At 41.6% G+C, this 20,834-nt stretch overlaps 1 protein-coding gene across 5 annotated transcripts in view; it reads left to right on the top strand.

Annotated features, from left to right (window-relative positions):
• Window positions 1–3,959: 3,959 nt before the first annotated feature.
• Window positions 3,960–20,834, top strand: part of SMAD2 (SMAD family member 2) — a 48,517-nt gene continuing 31,642 nt past the window's right edge. Inside the window, exons 1-3 of one of the 5 annotated variants that reach the window (XM_075488786.1) lie at window positions 4,001–4,021; window positions 14,807–14,879; window positions 15,587–15,879. In XM_075488786.1, coding sequence (XP_075344901.1) covers window positions 15,644–15,879 — 236 coding nt within the window. In that variant the 5' untranslated portion in view covers window positions 4,001–4,021; window positions 14,807–14,879; window positions 15,587–15,643. Of the gene's footprint in view, window positions 4,022–8,391; window positions 8,523–13,206; window positions 13,226–14,806; window positions 14,880–15,586; window positions 15,880–20,834 lie in introns of those variants that run through there. The other 4 variants (XM_075488787.1, XM_075488788.1, XM_075488789.1 and 1 more) reach the window with 4 other exon arrangements.

Raw genomic sequence — 20,834 nt, 5'->3', positions numbered from 1 at the left:
CAGCTGATGTGCTCCTCATTATGTGACGGGAAAAGCATAGTGTGGTGTCCTCTTTAACCCTCTTCGTGCTGCCACAAGAAGTGATACAGTGTGAAGCTGCTTACAAACTTCATGTGATATAAGGAGAAGTGGTTTAAGCCTGTACTTAACCCTCTCAGGCTGAGGGAGACACAATCTCAATCCTAGAGGAGCTGTTTCATGCTGTTACCTACACAGGGGGAAGTTTTTGCAAGTATTGCACTGTTCGCCTCTGTGGCAGGCAGTCCTACAATGACATGGAAAGGCTGCTTTCATGCCATTTGGCCATGAAGTAACGCAGCACGAAAGGGAATCTGTCCCTCTCACAGTTTCCAGACCCAGCTCCTCTGTGCACCATTCTCTCTTTCATAATCTTTTGCAGATTTGTGGATGATGAAAGCTACCTTCACTTAAGTTTAGAGAGAAAATAACATGCTCAAATGGCATTTACAGTAAGCAGGGAAGCAGCACTGCAGTCACTGATGTAAGAGACAAAACACTTATTGAAGTATATGCTAGTGCTTCAATAGAATGAGCTAAGAAATCTGGGAGCATTTAGCAGTGGTTCTCCATGGGGGGGATTTATGGTCATTTTTACCATTATTTCCTGTCTTGAACATGCTGGCCAATCTTTTTGTATCACAACTCTGTTCAAAGCTCTTCCTTTTTTTTTTTCAGTTTAACAGGTCATTTTGACATATTGGTAATAATGACCTCAACACAAAAACTATCTGCTCTGCCTCCAAGCCCTGCCTTCCTGGCACTGCACTTCACACTTGTCTCCACCTTCACATAGTGATATCTGATAGTGTCGGGTCACTTAGAAATCCTAGGTGTCTTTGAAGTTATCTGATATTGGTGTTCTATTTCTTTTACCTCTTAGGGAATTTGGTCACAGCCTTTGGGAAGTCAACGTGTATTCTCTGTAGCATAGTGCAGCCAGCTACCATTTCATCATGTTTTCTTTCATTCTTAGATTATTTCCCTTGTTCTTTCTAGCAGACAGGTGACTGTGAAATACCACTGTGCTGTTTCTGTCTCTCTGTACAAGAACGCTGTTTGTGAGGATGTTGATCCCTCTGACGCACGTTAACACACCTTGCGAGAGATGCTGATCTTCCCCTGCAGGTTCAAATCCAAATGGGACTGTCAACCATCTGTACCTAACCACTAATGTCCAAAATGTGCTGAGCTACACGGTTTAGTTAATAGTATCCAGCTTTGGTATCAGGGATTGAGTTTTGCTGTTTCTTTGTTTTTACCAAAGCAGGTACTATTTCTGCAGTTGCCCGTGTATGGCTGGGAACCCTTTCTAGAGTGGTGTTTAAGTTGCAGATGCACATCTTGCCTGGCTTCTCCACAGCAACCATGCTTCTCAGGTAACTTCTAGGCTCTGTGATTTGCAGCACCCAAACTGCCTTCTTCCATTTGCTTTATTTCTCCTGCCGCTTGCCATTTCCTTTCCTAAAGAAAGGAGGTTTATGCAAATGTTGGGGGTTTGTCCCCCCCAAACAAAATGTTTTTTGTCAGAGTCCCCCAATATAAGCTTGTCAACCTTCTGACCTATTTCAACCAAACCTAACAGAGACACAGAGCTTTTGGAAATATAAGGTCTGTCAAGTTTCATGGCAAACAGTGGCTGCGTTAGAAAAGAAAAACCTTGTTAGTGCTCCGCCCGGGAGAAAGGCAGAGAAAGCTCAGCCCTTATCAGCACTGTTTGGCTTCCTTGGCAGTAGAGAAAGGGTGGGCAGCTGGCCAGCCAGCACATGCATAGCCCTGAACCAGCCATAGCATGTGCTGCTCTGTGCCCAGACGGCAAGCCAATAAAAGTAGATTGGGGACATAGAAGGGAGCTTAGGATATATCAGAAGTTAGCCTTGGGGATATAAGAGGAGAGGGGGCTGTGGATTTATTGCAGTGGAGAGGTGAAGGGAATGTCTGACACAAATCCATAGGAAAAACTGAGCTTAATTAACTTGCTGTTCATAGAAAAAAATATCTCTGAATGCAGTGAAACCTCCACAAAGCAAGTGCTGTGCTGGCTGAATAGTCTCTATCTGTTTCCAGGTACAACATGCCTGGAACACCTCCTTATCTTTCAAAAACATGACGGTAATCTGTTAGCAGCTCTGCATTGCCTGTAGCGGGTATCTTCTCCATTGTACTTTTGTGTTTATTTCATGAACGGCTTGAATCTCAAACTGATGGAACTGGGGGAAAAAATACAACAAAAAACCTGATTAAGCTACATGTCTGCTTCAAGCTGGGAAAATCCAAGCACAGACGAGGCAAGAGGGAGATTTCTGCAAGTCCACATCTATCATTCTGTCAGAAGGGCATCATTTATGATGGGAGAGGTGCCTCACCTGGCTCCTGAGAATACCAAGCCTGTTGAGATGGGATACGTGCCCAAGACGCTGAATCATAACCAGAAACCGTTTCAGTCTGGAAGAGGAGCGTGCCTCTGGAAAGCAAGCTGTTATGCTGGTGAGATGGGACCTCAGGTATAAGAGAAGTGCCCTGCATTTCAGATGTATGGGGGGGGGGAATAAGGAAAAGTATCAAAAAGTGGAAGTGAAAAAACAGAGCATCTCCAACAGACTTACAGCAAAGCAGGAACAGACCTTTTCACCCAAAGAAACCCCAAACAAACCCTGTTAAACTCCCATCTTGTGGCTTCCTACTCATGCTTTGGGGAACCTGCTGGGCATCACTGCAAGGACCTCTGTAGACAAAGCAGCGATGGGTTTTGCATGCTGGCAGGCCACCAACAGGCTCTAATTTACTTGTGGTAAGCCTGGGCATTTACTTAGGTGCAGGAATTCGGTTATATTACATCATTACCACACCACAGGTGGTTAAAGCTGTGAAGAGTCTACTGAAAGCAGTTGCTAAAAAAAAAAAACAAAACAACTTGAGGGGAAAACCGCTCTCTTAAGAGCCACTGAATATGAGGGGGGGCAGCGCCCACGCCATGCAGTGACGCCTGCAGCCCTGAGGCTGGTGCAGGCAGCAGCAGGCAGAGGGAGGCCAGGCAGGCTTCAGGGTGGCCTTATCTCAGTGTCACACCTTGGGGACTGTCAGGATCACAGCAGCTCCACAGGGCCCATCCTAGGCTGAAGCTGTACGTGATCGCAGGAGACGAAGCCTCAGGCAGTTTAAATCTGTTTTGGGATGAGATCAGGGAAACGGGGCCTGGTGAGGGGCCGGGGGAGCAGGGACATGCCGCCTTCAGGCCATGGCTGTGGGGACAGAGAGGCGTCGTGCCCCGAGGGGCCGCCATGGCTCCCATCCCACACCAGCCCTCTAAGGGAAGAGGTTTCACCCTCCCTTGTCCAAGGAGCATTGAAACTTCGATTTAGTTGTGGCTTTATTGGCCGCTCGAGGGCAGGCGGCCCAGGGGTATCCCCGTGCCGGGCCCGCCGCGGGACCTGAGGTAATTTCTGGCAGGAAGGTATGTACTACTTTTTCTCAGCTCCCACCCGCGCCCGGCGCGGAAGGTTACGGGATCTGGTAGCGGTGCTCGCTCACGCCGCCAGTGCGGCTGCGCGGCTGCGGGTCACTCAAACCGCCGTCCCGCTTCTCCTTTCCCGATCAACCGCCCCTAGCGGGCGCATGGGACAAAGAGTGACAGCCGGCGCGACCAATGAGCAGCGCCGCCCCGCCCACGCCGCGCGGAGCACGCAGCACCGCCCACCCGGCTCCGGCTCCCTTCGCCTCGCGTCTTTTTTTTTTTTATTTCTCTCTCCTTATTTTTTTTTCCGCCGCAGGCACTCGATTGGCGGCTCAATCCGCCAATCGGCGGCGCGGGCCGGGCCTCCGCGTCCGTTCCCAATCCTTGCCCGCTGTTTCTCAAGTGACGGGCGGCAGAGCCAATGCGCCGCTTCCCCGCCCGCCGCCGGGGGCGGGGCACGGCGGGAGCCAATGGAAGCGGGGAGGGCGGGCGCGCAGGGGAAGGCAACGCTGAGGGGGGAGGGCGGCTGCACAGCTCGCCGAGGAAGAGGTTGGTCTTGGGGTGGTTTCGGCGGGCGGTCTGGCCGTGTCGCGGGAGGGGGGCGCTGGGCGGTCGCTCTTTGGGAGGGGGTGTCTTCGCCGGCTGTGTACGGGCTGGGGGGGGGACGGAACGGGCCTGGTCTCGGCGGGGGACGGGGGCGCCTCCCCACGCTCTCCTCCCCTTTGTTGTGGTGGGACGCGGCCGGCGCTGGGGGCGGCGGGCGGCCGCGGTGGGCCCCGGCGGTGGCGACCCGGGGCTTGGGGGGTTGCCTCTCCCGGCGGGAGGAAACGGCCGCGTGGGGCGGGGGGGCGGCTCCTGCTGGCCGCTCGCTGGGTCTGCGTGAGGGGAAGCGGGGCGGGAGGGAAGATCGCTGTCATCCCCCGTTGTATACACGCCGGAATAGCCCCCGACGCGAGGCGGCGAAGGGTGGGAAGGGCCGGCTTGTGTCTCCCTGTGTCCGTACGGAGGCTGAGGGGAGGGAAAAAAATGTTATGCTTCTCCTTCTTTTCCCTCTCCCTTTCTGCCCGATCTCTTTTTCTTGCAGAGATCAAGTGTGCAAAACTTCGTGCCGGGGTGGTGGAGAAAGTTAGGAGCAAGTTGTAAAGAAGCGTTTAGGGTTGCAGGCTTCGCTTCAGCCAGTGCCCTTTTGTCTGTTCCTCTCCTAGTCCAAGAGCCATGGATGTGAAATACACACTGTCTACATGAGACATGTACATGGGAGTTGAGATTAGTGGTTTTCTTCATGGCACTAGTTTTAATGCTGTAGCTATCTATGCATTGTAAGATGTAAACAAGCATAATCTGTTAAGTGTTTCATCTACCTAGATAAGCACATGGGAGAAGTTGTGTTGTGATAAGTACAAGTAGTTGGTGTTACTGCAGAGTTGTAGAGTTCCTAGTTGTAATTTTTTGTGGGGAGTGGAGGGGAAGAGAACAAGTGTGACACAGTATGGTCTTTTAGTTTTCACTCTGGAGAAATAAAAGAAGGAAAAATAGTGGGTGGGTGAAGAGCCCTTGTGATAGTCTTGGAGAGCTGTTGAATTGAACAGCTGGGATTCAGACTGCAGCCTAGTCTCATGTCTTTTTGGTTGTCTGTCACGGTTTTTGACTTAAAAAAACCCAACATGTGTGTTGTGTTTTTTTCAAGTACTTTACAAACAAGTGGATAGCATTAAGAAAAAGTTTTGCTTACTGGGTTTACCAAACGGGTATTTCTGAAAATGTTGCTAGTGAATGCTGCAATCTGTGTATGTTGCATGTAGAGCTCATGTTGTCATAGTTCATGGTTATAAACGAGTCAGATTCCATCTGTAGCAGGAGGCTTATAATGACAGCTTATTAGGAGACTGCACATAACAGCAGGTTTGTCTGTTCTTAAGTGTTCCTCTCTTAGCCTGGAGAGCTGTACTTTCAGACTGATTCATGGCATTATTTCTGTAGGAGCTGGACTCTATAGTGAGAGACTGATTAGTCTTTGCTCTGTTCTCCAAACTGAAAAATACTCCCTCTTGTTAAGGCGAAAGGCTTCTCTTAGCAGAACAAGGTTGCTGTTTAGACTTTCCTATGCTTTATCGCAGTGTTGGAGCTTGCATGGTGCGTGAGTAGATTATTTGTGTGTGTGTTTGTTCTGAGGTGTAGCTTTAAAATTTTAACACTTACAAACTCTAGTGATTTAGAGGGGAATGAGAATGTAAGTAAAGGGGAGGTTTTTGAAGTCCCTTCCCCCTGTTTGCTTAGCACTATCATGATGAAAGATAGCATTAGTTACAAATGCCTTTAAAAAGAGAAGGGGAGGATCTCATTTAAGGTGGTTTAAACTTAACTCAAATATGAGTCTAAGCACATATTTAACAACATATTGGGATGTTTAATAGAGTAACCTGGTAGTTGATTGTTGTTCTGTAGTTGTGCAGGTCAGACTACGCTGACAGTCACTGAAAAGAACAAAAGTGTTTGAAGATCCAATCTTCTTTATGGAAGAAGCTGGGTGTGTGTAATATAATCTTGGAGAAGAATTTGTCAACTTTCCTGAGGTTCTGTTTGATGATAAAAAGAACACCACAATTGAAAAAATGAGGTTGAAAAAATGAGGTTAAAAAAATTGGTCTCTTAACTGATCTCTTTTTTTTTTTCCTCCACCCAGAAGCTAGATTCATGAACAAAATCAAATAAGCTTGAATTACACAGTGAATCTCCAAATGAAAGGTGCTCCTGGGTCCTCCTCCATCTTCCTGTTCCACTTGATCTTTCAGAAGTGTTGAGCACCAGTTGATATAATTGAGTTTATTGGAGCTCAAAAAAATCTCTGCTACTGAGAGCAACTTTAAAAAACAAAACTTGTTTCCATCTCTCTAATCCCTTTCCCACAAAAGTACTGGGAGAACAGGCTTTGTAGTAGGTTCTGGATAACAATGAATTTGAGCTCTGCTTGAGACTGAAGAGAATTCCCAAGTTTTGTTTGTATAAAGAACAGTATGTAAAGTTTTAATTATTATAAAAAGTATTCTAGAGTTTTCAAATGTATTCAACACTGCCTTAATGATTGTGCATGTAAATGCCCTGTAATTGAAAGCATCCATTTATGGGCCTGACTTGCTAAATGAGCTGTAAATTCTGCTTTTCAGATTGGATTTAATGACTTTTATCATAAAGCCACAAACTGGTTGTGAACTGTGCTGAGAGGCAAACAATACCTAAGCTTACTTTGCCAAAATATTTGTAATTGTTGATTTGTTAAACTGAATTGCCGCAGGTCATGCGATGGGATTAGTTTTTTGTAATAGAATGGAGAGTACAGGCAGCCCTGTGTTCGATACTCTCTGGGCTAGAAGAAATTGGCTGCTGCAGAAAACCTTCCTAAACATTACTCTCCACTTCCAGTAGAGAAACTGTGTTACAAACAGTAAGGCTTTGTTCCAGATAACATTTAATCATGATTATGTGTGTTTGACAGCCATAGTGTGAAGTAAGACCAAGAAGAGACTGCAAGAGAGCAGTTCCTGGGTCTCCTATCAGTTTAGCCTGGTGCTCAAGCTTGATTTAATTACACTGGAGCAATATGAGCTTAACATAAGACACACTTCAGTGCAGTGTGAACTCTGCTTATCAAGGGGGTGGGGGGGCTGGTGTGTTTGAAGAACATTTAGGTTAGGCCTGCTTTGAAAGTGAACTTGCGTTAACTAATTGTTAAATGCAGTTATTTATGGTTTAACAAAGTGGAGAAACTGCTAAGCTATACAGATAAAAACTGAAACAAGTACCTAGGTACCTGATAATCAGTTCTGTGAGTATTCCTGTCAAATTTAGCCCAGGACTATTTATTTTCTAAAATAATGAAACTGACACTTGCCTGTTACACATGGAAAATTTTAGTCAAAACAAATGAGGTGAGAAGGGCTTAAACTGCTGTGGTTTGGAGTGCTTATTCGGTGCTTTTGTGGGGCTATTAAGGTCTTTTAGTTTTAAGGAGCAATACTGTGAGGTCGTTCATAATACTAAGTATGTGGAAGAAGTTTGCTGCTTTGCAGAGACAGGTGGATTGGCCGACTGCAGTTGTGGTAACTTTCCTCTTTTGTAATTCTAGGAGGGTTGCTAAAATACACTGGTCCTATTAGTAGTTTAATCAAAGGTCAGTAAAATTAACATCTCCTTCTTTCTCATGTCTCCAGTTGCATGCAATTTTAGTGTGCTATGAATGCATGTGTTAATACAGTGTGCTAATTTTCTAATAGCAATATAGTTTTTCATTATTACATTTGTCTGTAATTTGCAGTAGTCCTTAGTAATTGAAGAAAAATCCAGCTTCTGAAGCTTTCATAACATCATGATCGTGCTTATTTTAGTTCTGTGTATGAGAAACATGAGTTTTCTCATTCGATTCATAATCAAACTTCATGAAACGAGTGAGAGGAAAACAGTCTACTTTCAAAGTAGGTGGGTAATTCTGTTTTCAGTGAGCTATGTAAAGATAATACAGTTATGCAGAGTTTCAAGATGTGTTGCAATACTAGAGCATAATAACAATTAATGTGTAAATTGATTCTGTATATAGGTGTGTTACAAAATCCTCATTCTAAAGCTGACCCAGAGGAAGACTTTTCTTCACTCCCGTCCCGTGTCCCCCCCTCCCCCCCCCGATCACAAGCAGCCTCTTGGACTTCGTCGGCTCATGTCAAAGCTGAACTGGGACCTTGGCTTTATTTCTCAGAGCTTTGGCCTGTGAGCTGGCCAGATGAAGCCACTTGGGAGGGAGCTCTTTAGAGCCACTCCCCACTGCTGGCCTAACTGGCTGAAAAGCTGAACTAGGGGGTGGATTTGAGGGCATTGCTCAGTAGGGCTGGATTCCCCTTTCCCCTTCCCCCAGCTCTCCACCCCTCCCTCCTCAAAGCAAACAACTCCAAACACCCAAAAACCAGCAAGGGAATACTTGAAGCTGTCCTACTCTGACCTGAATATGAGGAGAGAAGGATGGACACCATCTCACTTTCTTGTGTGGTTGTTCTTCAGAAAAGTATGTATGTGGTAGTAGGTTTGAGCTTCTCCAGTATGACAAAACCAGGTGCCTCTAATATGCATTTGTAGGGGAAGAAAGAACTAGCCCTTCCGGAATCTCAAAAGGCAGTTTTTTGGAGGGGTTGTGGGTGCAATAGAAGAAGTGAAATGTCTCGTCTGTTCCACTGAGTGCTTTAACTAGAGTGTATTCTATCTGAAAGGGAAAAGACTGGCTTTCATTTTAGTTTGAACTTCATACAGAATTCAGGTTTCCTGTGAGTTGAGATCATTAACATTGGGGAAAACTTTCTCAGATTCTGCTGAGAATAAGCTGTCTCCTTGTTTGGAATAACACAGCCTAAAGGATCCAGAAGCAGATCATAAATGTTTGTTTTGCTTCTGTTCAATGCAAGATGAAATACTTGTTTTATCATTTTTCTAAGTCTTAATGACTTTGGATTAATATAGGAGACATATGCAGTATTGCATAAGCTATGCCTTTAAAACTTCAACTCTCAGTATTGTTTAGCCTAACATAAGGTCTTGATACTGTGTTAAATAGACTGTGCTTCAACTAATGTTACCTTATTCTGAAGCCACTAATATCACAGGGGTGCATCTGAAGGGAAAGGGTGGATATTCCCTCCTCTTCTAAAACATCTGAAACATTGTACACTTGGTGAAATTGATAATCTTGTCCAAATTCCAGGATTAATGAAAAAAAATTGCCTTTAAAAAAAAATCACAAAAATGGGACTAAAATAGGGAGGAAATGAACTTGTAGACTCTCTCAAATGCCATAAATTATTTTCCTCTGTCTTTTTTCCTCAGGAGCTTAACTTCTGTCCTCTTTATTCCAGAAGAGCTCTCACAAATGAAATTTTTCTAAGCCAGAATACTTCTAGTAAAACCAGGAGAGATCAGATTTCTTTATTTCAAGTTTAAGATGAATAAGCAGACTGATACGTAATATGTTGCATAAGGCTTTAGAATAAATTACCCAGAAATCACATGATATTTTTGGTAGCACCAGTGTGTTTATAGTATGTTCCAGACACTTAGGAAAGGAAAATTTCCCTTGAAGATTTTAGTCTGCTAGCATGCTGCCCTTAAGGTTTTCTTCATCTCTTATGCTTAGTTATTGCTGGGATCATGGGCTTAATATTTAATACTTGTTCCAGAGAACCACAGTAGAATGGAATAATAGCAGACATGACTCAAACTGTGACTTTAAAAGTTGCCAACTATGACACTGTTTGACCAACTATAGAAACGTGTGCATCAGGAGGCAGAGATAAAACAAATACCACCAAAGTTAGGCAGTTTGTAAATTTTCCAGTATTAATCTGTTGGGAATAACAACATGTGGGCCATATGTTCCAGCAATCTAAAACACTTGTACCTCTCTGGGCAACAGAGTGAGTACTCCTTGAGTATTCAAAGCTGCAGTTTTAAGGCACAATCCAGAGAACGTGGAAAGGGATAAAATAGTGGAAGTTTTCTGCTCTGTACTGCACTGCTGCCTTGATACTAATAGTTCAACTATAGTTGAGCTCAGAAAAGGGGTCTTTAAAATCTCCCTGCAGTTACTCAGAGTCCCAATATGTTGGTGGTGTTGTGGGAATAGTACACAGGAAGGTAAAAGATCAGATTTGGGCTATGATGTTGGGCCTCAGTAGAAGGGAGTGAGCAAAGGAGAGACAGTGCAGAGAATAAGCAATGGCAGAGCACATTTAAGGTCCTTAAAAGCAAAGGCTGTAAATGAGTGCTCAGTTTTGGGAGATGGTTGGCTGTAGGCTACAAGGAAAACACAAAAACTATATTGCAAGGAAGAAGGCATATTACATATTTAGCATGTATTTAATCTGTGGCCATTTTAGCAATGTGGAAATGTTTCTTGCAGTGTTGGTAAAGATTGTTTTCTGGGTGCATTTGGGGAAAAAGCATTTTATATCTTTTTGTGGATGAAGAAAGTGTACAAGGAAAAAGACTAGAGAGATGTTTTTAGCAAGAGGCTAGTGTCAACGGTGACAGTGTATGAGAGGATGATTCTTTAGGAACAAAGATCAAAACTCCTTATATTACTGTATCAATTTGAAGGCAAAAGTTACAGGTGATGAATTGAAATGGGATTTGCTGGTCAAAAACAGTGACTCCTAAACCCATTAGTATAAACGTGGTGTCTGAGACTGTCTAGGTGGATACAGTTAGAACCCAATGCAAATGTAGAGCTCCATTTTTATTTGAGCTCCTGCTAGATGTTCAGCAGCAGACATGTGCTGTCCACCTTCTATCTCCAAATTCCTCATGAGGTGTGGATTTCTTTGTACTTTTTATTTTAATTATAATGTTGAGAGCTTTAGGATAATATGACCAAAAAGATAAGTGAAAAGATAACCATAGACTGATACAATTTTTCTGTGGTCTTTAGATCAGTTCTTATGCAATGTCTTCAAGTACTTGTAATTTAATTGAAGTAGTAAAGCTTTCAGGCTTGGCATCTGTCCAGAGGAGCTTCCAAACTGTATGAGCTGTGTTCAGATACTTTCTTTGTGACAAAAGGCTGATAGTCCTCTATTTGAGGGAGGGACATGATTCAAATGTACAGAATCATGAAGCTTGCAGACGAGATGAATACAAACAGTTCTTCAGTAAAGCTTGCAGTGGTAGAACAAGGAGCACTTTCTGACACTAGAAAGAGATCAAATTAAAACAGCTAAAAGTACTTCTTTAGACAGTGGGCAGTTAAAACTCTGGTGCTGTCTGTCACAAGAGGTTGTGGAGGCAGGTTCAAAAAGTGGTTAGATGAATTTGTGGACAACAGGTCCATAAATGGCTGCTAAAGGGAATAGGTAGGAATGTAGCCTTCAGTTTCCTGCTGTAACAGTTTAAGATGCTGAAGAACTATGAGGAGAATGGGCTATGTAAAATGGCCAGGCTCATGTGCTTTCCTTGAGTAGCGTGTCCTTTTGCCACCTTTGGAGATGGAGCACTAGGCTAGATGCACTGCTCTTCTGACCCAGTAGGGTATTTCTTATTAACTTCTTTATTGCTGCTTTTTCCTTGCATAATTTGCATTTATGGAAATTGCTCAGAATTCAACCTAACCATGCCTTGCACTTTGCAGTGCCTCCTCTAGGCTTGGAGCAGAGTGCCACTTTTGCATAAATTAAACTGGTTGAAATATTCTCCTATAAGTACTTGGCACAATCGGCTGAAGTATTAAGCTGAATGAAGTCCTGTCCTACTTGTCACATTCTCTCTGCTCAGCCTTTGAAAGATATGGGGCCACTACTGGAATAACTTAGTGAAATTCTTACTGATACTCCTGGCAAATCCCTGACATGGCAAAACAATAGCTAAAAGGAAGTAGTTTAAGCCTCCCAAACTCTTAGTCTGCAGCTGTGGTGTATGTTGTGGGGTTGTTTTTTTTTAATAGCTGCTAAGCTGCAATGATCATTGTAATAAAGGGCTCTCTAAGCGTGTCCCTTTGTGTGGTGTGTTTGTTTTTTTTTTTTTTTTAAAAAAAGCTAATTTTCACAGGGGTAGCAGATCAACCTGTGCTTTCTGACAGCTTCTACAGAAGCTGGATGAGCACATGTCTGTAAGGGAACTGGTTAAAACTAAGTATAATATCTGGAAATTTCTGATTAGTTAGGTCTGAGCTTACAGTCTTCTGGAAATGGGAAAAGAAAGATTATTTTTTTTTGCCTCCGAGTATGAACTCTCATACTATTTTGACAAATATAAAGAAAAACTGAAATGTATGGGGGTTTCTAAATTCTTTCCTGCTGCAAGGCTTAAATCACTCAATGTGCATTTGAAGCAGAAAGGCAAATCTTAGTTTTAAAAAAAAAAGCACCAGAGAATACAGAAAATGATAGATAGATCAGTGTTATGTCTTAAGGGAGAAAATACTGCAAAATTGGACACCTCATCACAAGCAATATTGTAAAGCTGAAAAATTAGATAAAAGCATTGAGAATGTTTAGAGGGCCTGGAAGAATAGGCAATTTACCTTGGTGGTAAATGAGACCCTGCTGAAGTGTATGTCTTATAAGGCTGACAATCAAAGGAGTATTCTGGGGCATTGAAAGGTGTCAAATCTGAAGCTAAAGAACAGGAAATACATATATTATGTGTCAGTGAGCTCCATAAATGGGAGAAGAATTGGTGTGTGGATAAGCAATGATAGTGGTACTTGGTTGCCTACATCTGTCAGCATTGAATTTAATGTTCAGATATTACACCATCAGTTGCTAGTGTTTAAAATGTGATCTTTGAAGCAAAAGAGGCTATCCTCTTTGGTTTGGTCTTTTTGAATTTCTTGTGTATGCCTCTGAAGCATCTGATGTTGGTCTTGCTCAAATGTTGAAGTCTTTTTATAAAGCTCAGAGTGACTGCTGTTCCCTGTTTCAGAAACTTAGTGTGAGTGTTTCTTAAAACAGCAGTGGCCATGCAAGCCTTTTGTTTCATCTCTGGAGCTACCCAGTGTACTGCATTAGGGGTCTAATATATTTCACTCCCAGGCCCACGAACAGTTCAGAACATGTGGAAAAGGGACTAAGACTGCTTAATTTGGCTTTGCCACCAAAATAAATGATCTAAATTAAAATACATGTCTAGGTTGCATTTCCAGTGATGCAGTCAATGCTAACACCACTGCTGAAGGCTGGGGCTGGAGTCCTCCATCCACGTTCCTGTAACTCACCTGACATCAGTGTGAGTACTTACCATGCGTGAGCTGGTGCAACTTCTTAACCTGAAAGAGAACTAACTCAGAAAAAAAAAAAAAACCAAAACCTGTTCAGTTTTTACTTGGTTATTTAGCTGAGTCTTTGTGGAAAGGTATTAGCACTGGTGCTGAGGTGGTGGTGGTGGTGCCACAGGAAAGAAAGGAAGGAGACCTGGACTTCTGTGGCAGGAAGCTGTTGCATTGGCTTGGCTCCCTATGAAACTGTACCCTGAGTGTCCTAGTCGGTGTTTAATTTGAAAATGTTGGATATTGAGTTAATTTTTCTTGTTTGCTGCAGCCAGGGCTCCAGTGCAATGCTTTTGCAATCTGCAAAACCTGCAGTCTGAAATATTGGGGACAATTCTGTAATAATTTAACACTATTGAAAGAATAAAAGTTCTTGTGTTCAGTCTTGTGTGAAAATTAACGCTTTGACTTTTTACCAAGGCCTCTACTGACAGGACAAGGGGCAAAGGTTTTAAACTGAAAGAGAGTAGATTTAGATTGGATATAAGGAAGAAATTTTTTACAATGAGGGTGGTGAGGCACTGGAACAGGTTGCCCAGAGAAGTTGTGGATGCCCCGTCATTGAAAGTCAGGTTGGACAGGGCCTTGAGCAACCTGATCTAGTGAAAGATGAACCTGCCCATGGCAGGGGGGTTGGACTAGATGATTTTTAAAGGACCCTTCCAACCCAAACCATTCTGTGATTCTCTGATTTAGGATTGATTATTTTGAATCACTTGCATAAAGTTACCAGTGTTAATCTTGAGTCCTTATTAATTGGAACCTCTTGTCTCCTTGACCCCAGAAAATAACTCTTGCTTCAGTTGTATTTTTAGGTGCTCTCAAGCTGGTGTATGGAGGTATAATTTAATTGAAACTGAAATGTCATTCCTACTGAATGTTCTGTTTTGTGGAAGTTGAAAAGTTATGATTTAAAGGTTACCTGTAGAATATAATCTAGTGTGTGTTTGACTTGTTGGTTCTCACTGAAACAGCAAATACAGTATTCATGGCTAATTTATGCCTTGTCATGTATCCTGAAGTATCCTAAATCAACCATGCTGTTTTGCAGATGGGAAATTTCAATAAGATGAAGTTTTTGGTATATTTTGGATAGAAGTGAGGCGTGTGCCTGTACAGGATGGAGAGGCATGTAAGCTGCCTTGAAAGCTCAAATTGAGTAGTCTGAAGGTAGTGTTAGCTCTTGGCTAAAACAAGGTTTTTTTCAGCTGACTGAACTAACTTATACAGCTTGGAAATAAAGTAACTTTCTGGAGTTCAAATACCCATTTGCTGCCTGGAAATAAGGTTGTTTTTTACTTCAATGCCATACTTCTATCTGTAGGGCTGTTATGTCCTCAAGCAATTTCTAACAGCTGTCTGCCTGAAATAATACAGTTGATTTGGGGCTTATGTTTTAATACCAAAACCTAGCCTAATAGAAGCTGCAAAACAAAGATGTTTTTCCTAAATTTCTCTTTTAAATGATTCGAAGTGCAAATTGCAGTGAAGGCTAAACATAGCCCAAGTTTCAGCATCCCTTCTAATCTTTCATTTTATAGAAACATCCTGATCAGGTAGCTGATACTGAATGAAAGGCTATTGGAATTGAAGACAGACAGTTCTACTACTCAGGTGCCTGCAAACTAAGATTTTAAATACCCTTTAATGAATTTTGAAAGACTTGATGATTTTAAGTACTGCCAGTTGAGAAGATTCCTTATCTGTAGGCCATTGAACTTTAGATTGAAAGATGGGAATAAGCTTATTACCAAACTTATGAGTGAATTTCAAATCAGTGTCCCTAGTGGAACAAAAATTGGTAGTTATTTAAAACATGACAAAATGAGAAAAGGCTTGTGAAATGGCTGGCTGTTGGAAGACTTCTGTCAAGCTGTAATAACTAAATAACATTCCAAACAAAATTTTGCTTGCTAAATTAATTTGGAGATGGGGAGAATGTGCATATATATGTATGCAATTTGTCAATTGCTTGAAAACTTTAATAAATGACTAAAACCAGCCAGCCTAGGTGCAAAGCTAGACTCAAGTTAACTTCTGTATTTTCTGGAGTTGACTTTAGCCAGGAAAGACTTGAGGAAAAATTAAATGTCTAATCCAACAGTAACCTTAGTCTGCACTAACTGTTGAAGAGTCTGCAGCAGACTTGCATTTGAACTTTATTGATGAAGTACCTGATGATGCAGACTACTTTTGAACTATATCTGAGTTGTTTTGGGATGCAGTGTCCTATGGCATTTGGTAATGAAAGGTCCTAAGCAAGGTATTTGTTTCATGTGAAACCTCAGTGCTAATGTGTCTGTTTTGGTTTGTGTTTTTAGGGATCAGACAGGAATCTCTAAATTATTGCTTGCCCAGTGTTCTGTCTGGTGACAGTGATGTCATCCATATTGCCATTCACTCCACCAGTTGTGAAGAGACTTCTGGGGTGGAAAAAATCTGCTGGTGGCTCTGGAGGGGCTGGTGGTGGTGAGCAGAATGGTCAGGAAGAAAAGTGGTGTGAAAAAGCAGTGAAAAGCTTGGTCAAGAAGCTAAAGAAAACAGGACAGCTGGATGAGCTTGAGAAGGCAATTACCACTCAGAATTGCAATACAAAATGTGTGACGATACCAAGGTAAGTGCTGTTGCGTTTGAAATTGTTACAACCGCTTAAGAAATGACTAAATGGATGTTCAGGCTATCTTGTGAACAAATGACTAAAAAAATCAGTTGCATGCTTTTGATTCTTAAAAAAAATTCTTTAGAACCTATCTTGGTTTTACATAGTGCTTGCTTACAACTGAATCACATGCTTTGTAAAGTCAGTTTCTAATAATAATTTTACATTTTAGTTTTCATTGCTACGTAGATTCCAATTTATATGTATTCTAGTGGTGCCTAGCACAGCTCTTCGTTTGTAGCACTGCCTTATGCTTTTATTTAATAACCCTGTCTATAATCGGAGGGGCATACTTGAACCTACACTTCCACTTAACAAAAAAAAACCAAAAACCCAAACAAACTCATTTTTCCTTGGTCAACACTTCAGTCATCTAATTATTTTCAGTTGTATATGGTAGTTTCATTTAAGTTGTACAAGCTGCATCCATTCTCCCTTTTGAAGGGAAATCTTATCTTTGGAGGCAGGTTGTCTGAAGACCAGTTTATTTACTGTAATTATTATTTGTTATTGGTTAATGAAAGTGCTTTTTATTAAATAACTTGGAGTATTTCTAGAACTGCTCTTCTGCTCCTGATATGTATATACATTTAGGTGAATGACCTGCATTCTACCTCTTTGACTTTCTCAATTCATAGCAACTGCTGTGCGAGAGGCAAGGGTTATGTTTGTAAGTATAATGCAGTCTGCTCTCAATTCATGTTGTACAGAAATACCACTAAGGTGCATGTGTAAGCTCATTATGTGACATAAGTATCAAATCACTTCACAGGTGTGTTTCTATGAAAAAGAGGATCTGGTGGCACAGGAATATTCTGGGCACTTAGCCCCTTGACACTTAAAATAATTTCTAGGGGAGGGAAACTGCATCTAGTTTATGACCTTAATTTCTGTATTAGCATATTCATCCCAGCAACTTTTAAACTTTGTATTAATCATAGTGCAAGCTAGATTTGACTGGTGTCAGTAATGACTTCCATATATCAAATGTTATAGGTGTTATCTGATAATGGTTTTAGCATTCTCTTTTAGATTTGACACAGCTTTCTGGGAAAATGAATATGCTCTGAATGACTACTTTAATTCTGTGTTCTCTTTTCTGTTCACAAATTTGTTTCTAATGCTGCCCTCTGCTTGTATTTTCTTCCCTAGAGCAGTCCCCAAATTCTCTGGGTTTCCCTTCTGCTTTCTTCCTTTTGCTAGCTGGAAAACAATCAGAAATAAAATATTAGAGCTTTCTTGTCTTAGTATATATCAGTAGACCAAGATTGAAACCTGTAGGGATATATATTTCTTGACTTGACATAAGATGACTCTGTATTTAGCATGTCTTTACCATGACAAAGACAAAATGCTTAATTGGAAGGTGTTTCATATGACAGAAGCTAAATATGCCATGCACTTCATATAAAATGTGTATCTAACTTTTAGAGCTCTTCGAGAGACTTCCTAGAGCTCTCCTGCAGGGGTACTGGGGCAGTAAATACTGCTACTTCAGAAGAATAATTGTCTAAATTTAATTTTGCAGATGATGTTGGAAGATACAAATGGTATGTTAATACATCATTGTTTTCCTAGTCTACTTGTTGTTTGTATTTGAGTATCTCTTCCTGATTGCGTGACCTTTTGTGTTAAAGTAGTCATAGTAAATAATTCTTTAAAACAGAATATGAAGCTCTGTTATACTCTGTATAGTCTCTGTGACCAGCAGTTCTTGCTGGGCTGTGATGTACCTTTCTCGTCTATCCTCCAGTCAGCTGTAAAAAGGACTGGACCTAGGTTTTACTTTTTGTGACTACCTTAGGAGTAAGCTGGTAGCTAGAGAGCTCTTCAAGTGGTGTTGGCTATTATACAAGGTTTAATTTTAAACTAAGAAATGGCTTTGGTTTTAAGGGGCGAGATGATATCAGTGTTGCCAGCAGTGCTATACAGAATTCTTGAGTTTCATAGTTGGCTTTTGGACTGTTGATATTATTTCACTTTGACAGCAGTAGTCTGGGTTCCCAAGAAAGAACAAATGTCAACTCAGTACTATAATGACTTCTGGAGATTCTTGTTCCTGGATTTAGTAAGTTAATGAAACTGCTGCTTGAGGCCCACTTTAATGAATTTCTTAAAGATCTGCAGATAAGCAGGGATAAATAATAAAATGCTGAATTTGAAACTTTTTTCCTTCCTAGTCAGCAGGAAGTTTGAGGTGCTAAGCTGTTGACATGCAGTTCTGATGTGGTGGCTGGGCTAACTTTCCAAACGTTCTTCTGCTTGGGGAGGGTTTTTGTACTTGGCTTTGTGTGTGTATTTTTTTTTTTAACTAGATTTAATTACTAATACTGTTTAACTCGGTGCAAATATTGACAAGCGTTGTGGGATGCTTCTGTTTGCAACTGTTGCGTTATTCCCTCAACAGAAGTTTCACTTGTGGTTTCACAAGTTTCTGGTCCCCTTAGAGATTTCCAGAGAGTTTGATACAGTACTTAACTCTAGTATACTTTTTCATCATTGAAACCTAAACCAACTAAACACCTACAAGCTTTTTTTAAAACTGAGAGCAGCTTGGACAAAAGTCGAATTAAATTGCCTCTTCAGAAATCTGCATATACTTACCGTATATCATTGGTAATCCTGCTGCGATTAGGATTGTTCTGTTTCTGGGCTGTTTGTCAAGGTGACTACATACTAAGTGAGGCTGATACTGTGTGTACTATGCAAAAGCTGCTCATGGTAATTAACACAACTTCTTACGCAGACTAATAGAGGTTCTGAGAAAGCAGAAGCAAACAGATGGAGTGGGTGTTGGCATCACACAGCAGGGGTGCTTAGCTCTTCACAAGTGGGTCAGTAATCTGGAAATAAATCCAGTACATCTTAATTTTGTTGTATTTCTGATGTATTCTACAAGGATTCAGATACTTAGAACTGCAGAATCTGGTGAAAGTTCATCAAACATGTGAAGGCAAGACCATTTGATGTGGTCAAAATTCTCTAAAGAAACGATGAATTTCTCTATTATGCTAGTGTTATTCCTTTGCTTGCTTGTCCTGTAGCCCTTTCTTCATTCCCTGCTGTGAGTTAGCACTATAGATAAGATAAGCAGCCTAGGCATAGCTTATGGCACATGTTAAAAATTGTTTTCTGAAGGCTGGCTTTCTTTATCAGTTAATACGAGCCTCCATACATGGAACTTATTAGTGCTGATCAAACTGTCTACAAAGGAGTTAACGGCAGAAGTAAACTGGGCAAAGAAAAGACCTGTTTAAAGATGGGACAACTGGCTTGAAACTGCTGTTTGAGAGCAAACAAATCTTTTAAAGTGATGACATTTTGATGCTTTTTTCTTCACATAACTGAGTAAAATGTAACTTCTAATTTAGATGTAAAGGGCACAATTCTTCTTGAATATAACCTGTGCTACCAGTTAGCATGTTTTTTTGAATTTCTTGGGAATATTTGTCAGGAAAGTGATTGCATAGCTGCATTCAATAGCCTAGTTTTAAGGATGCTTTTGATCACCAGTAGAGCAGAGTTGTCAAGCTAATATGGCTTCTAGAATAGATTATTTTCAAGCTTTAAGATCTTTCCCCGAAATAGGTTATTTTGGAGGATAGCAATACAGAAATTCCTTTGTTCCTTCTCAGGTTGAAGCCATAGGAGATAGGTGATTTCAACAATTACACTGGGTAGGGATGGGGGGGGAAGGTTCCTCTGGAAACTGTTTTAGGAGAATGTTCAACATCTGCTGCTAAGCTATGAGTGAGTTAGCTAAGAGGACAACAGCAGGCAGTTGGATTGGCACAGTAGATCCTAAAATAACACTGCTATCCAGACAGAGGTGAAGTCTGTTTTCTCAGAAACAGAACTTCGCACTGTGTGTTAGTTTGTAGCAGAGCTGGGATAATTCACTGCTCAAGTTGGGGATGGACATTGATTCTTAATCATAGCTCACAAGTTGAGAACTGCTATGTATAAAGAATGTCCTCAAACCATATATATTTCAGTCTGGATGCATTCATTTAGATGTAAATTGGTTCTATAAATGTTTGAAGATTATAGTTGAACATCTTAAGCTTGCTAAAATAAGTATAGATATTTAAGACAGTACATCAGAATACACTAAAGCACCATTTTTATTGCTGAGATTACAGGAAGAGCGTGCTTGTAAATTGTTGATAAGCTGACTCCTTTTTCTCATGACAGGATTACTGAGGATGAAGCAGAGCCCCCTCTGCTTTTCTCTTGTTGGAATTTCAATAAAAATAATGCTTTAGAACAAAGCCAGAGAGATCTTCCCTGGAAGTATGGCAAGAGATGGCTGAGATTTTTGGGGAGCGTTGGCCAAGATTAGCTTCAAAATCCCCTGATTTTCCTTGTGATAGCTGGTGCCATGAAGATTTTGGATGTGTTCACTGGAAAGGTGTAGCAGGAGGATCAAATTGCCCTTGCTCTTCTCAGTCCTGTAATTATGGTGGGACTTGAATGTTGTCTCTACATTCTCTGTAAAAGACTAAAGGAAGCTCTTGGCGCTTTCCAAGCATGTCGCGCCAGGCTTTGACCTCTGCAGGGCAGTAAGGACAGAATGATGGTGTGCTTTGCAGTGGCTTCCTGTTGTATGTGACATCTCTTCATCTCAGAGTTTGCCCCATGTGTACGTACTCATCTAACAGCTTGCTGTGTAGCTTCCTGACTTCCTCTTAGTAAATAGTGTTGTGCATCCTGAATGTCAAGCCTAGCAAACAGCCAGGCAGCTGCTTGCCAGGTGAATAGAGTCCACCTGCATAGCCTGAACACAAAATGTGAAGAGATGATCCTGCAAGAGAAACAGTCTGTTGTTGCTGAAAGTGGCGAGTGCAAAGCAGTTGACTTTGGAGGTGTTTCTGACGCTTTGCAGTGTCGTCTAATCTGTGTTGAGAATT

This window comes from Mycteria americana (assembly GCF_035582795.1).
Source record: "Mycteria americana isolate JAX WOST 10 ecotype Jacksonville Zoo and Gardens chromosome Z unlocalized genomic scaffold, USCA_MyAme_1.0 Scaffold_18, whole genome shotgun sequence".
Classification (NCBI taxonomy): Eukaryota; Metazoa; Chordata; class Aves; order Ciconiiformes; family Ciconiidae; genus Mycteria; species Mycteria americana.
The sequence above is the reverse complement of the archived record's forward strand: the minus strand, read 5'-3'. Positions and strand labels throughout refer to the sequence as shown.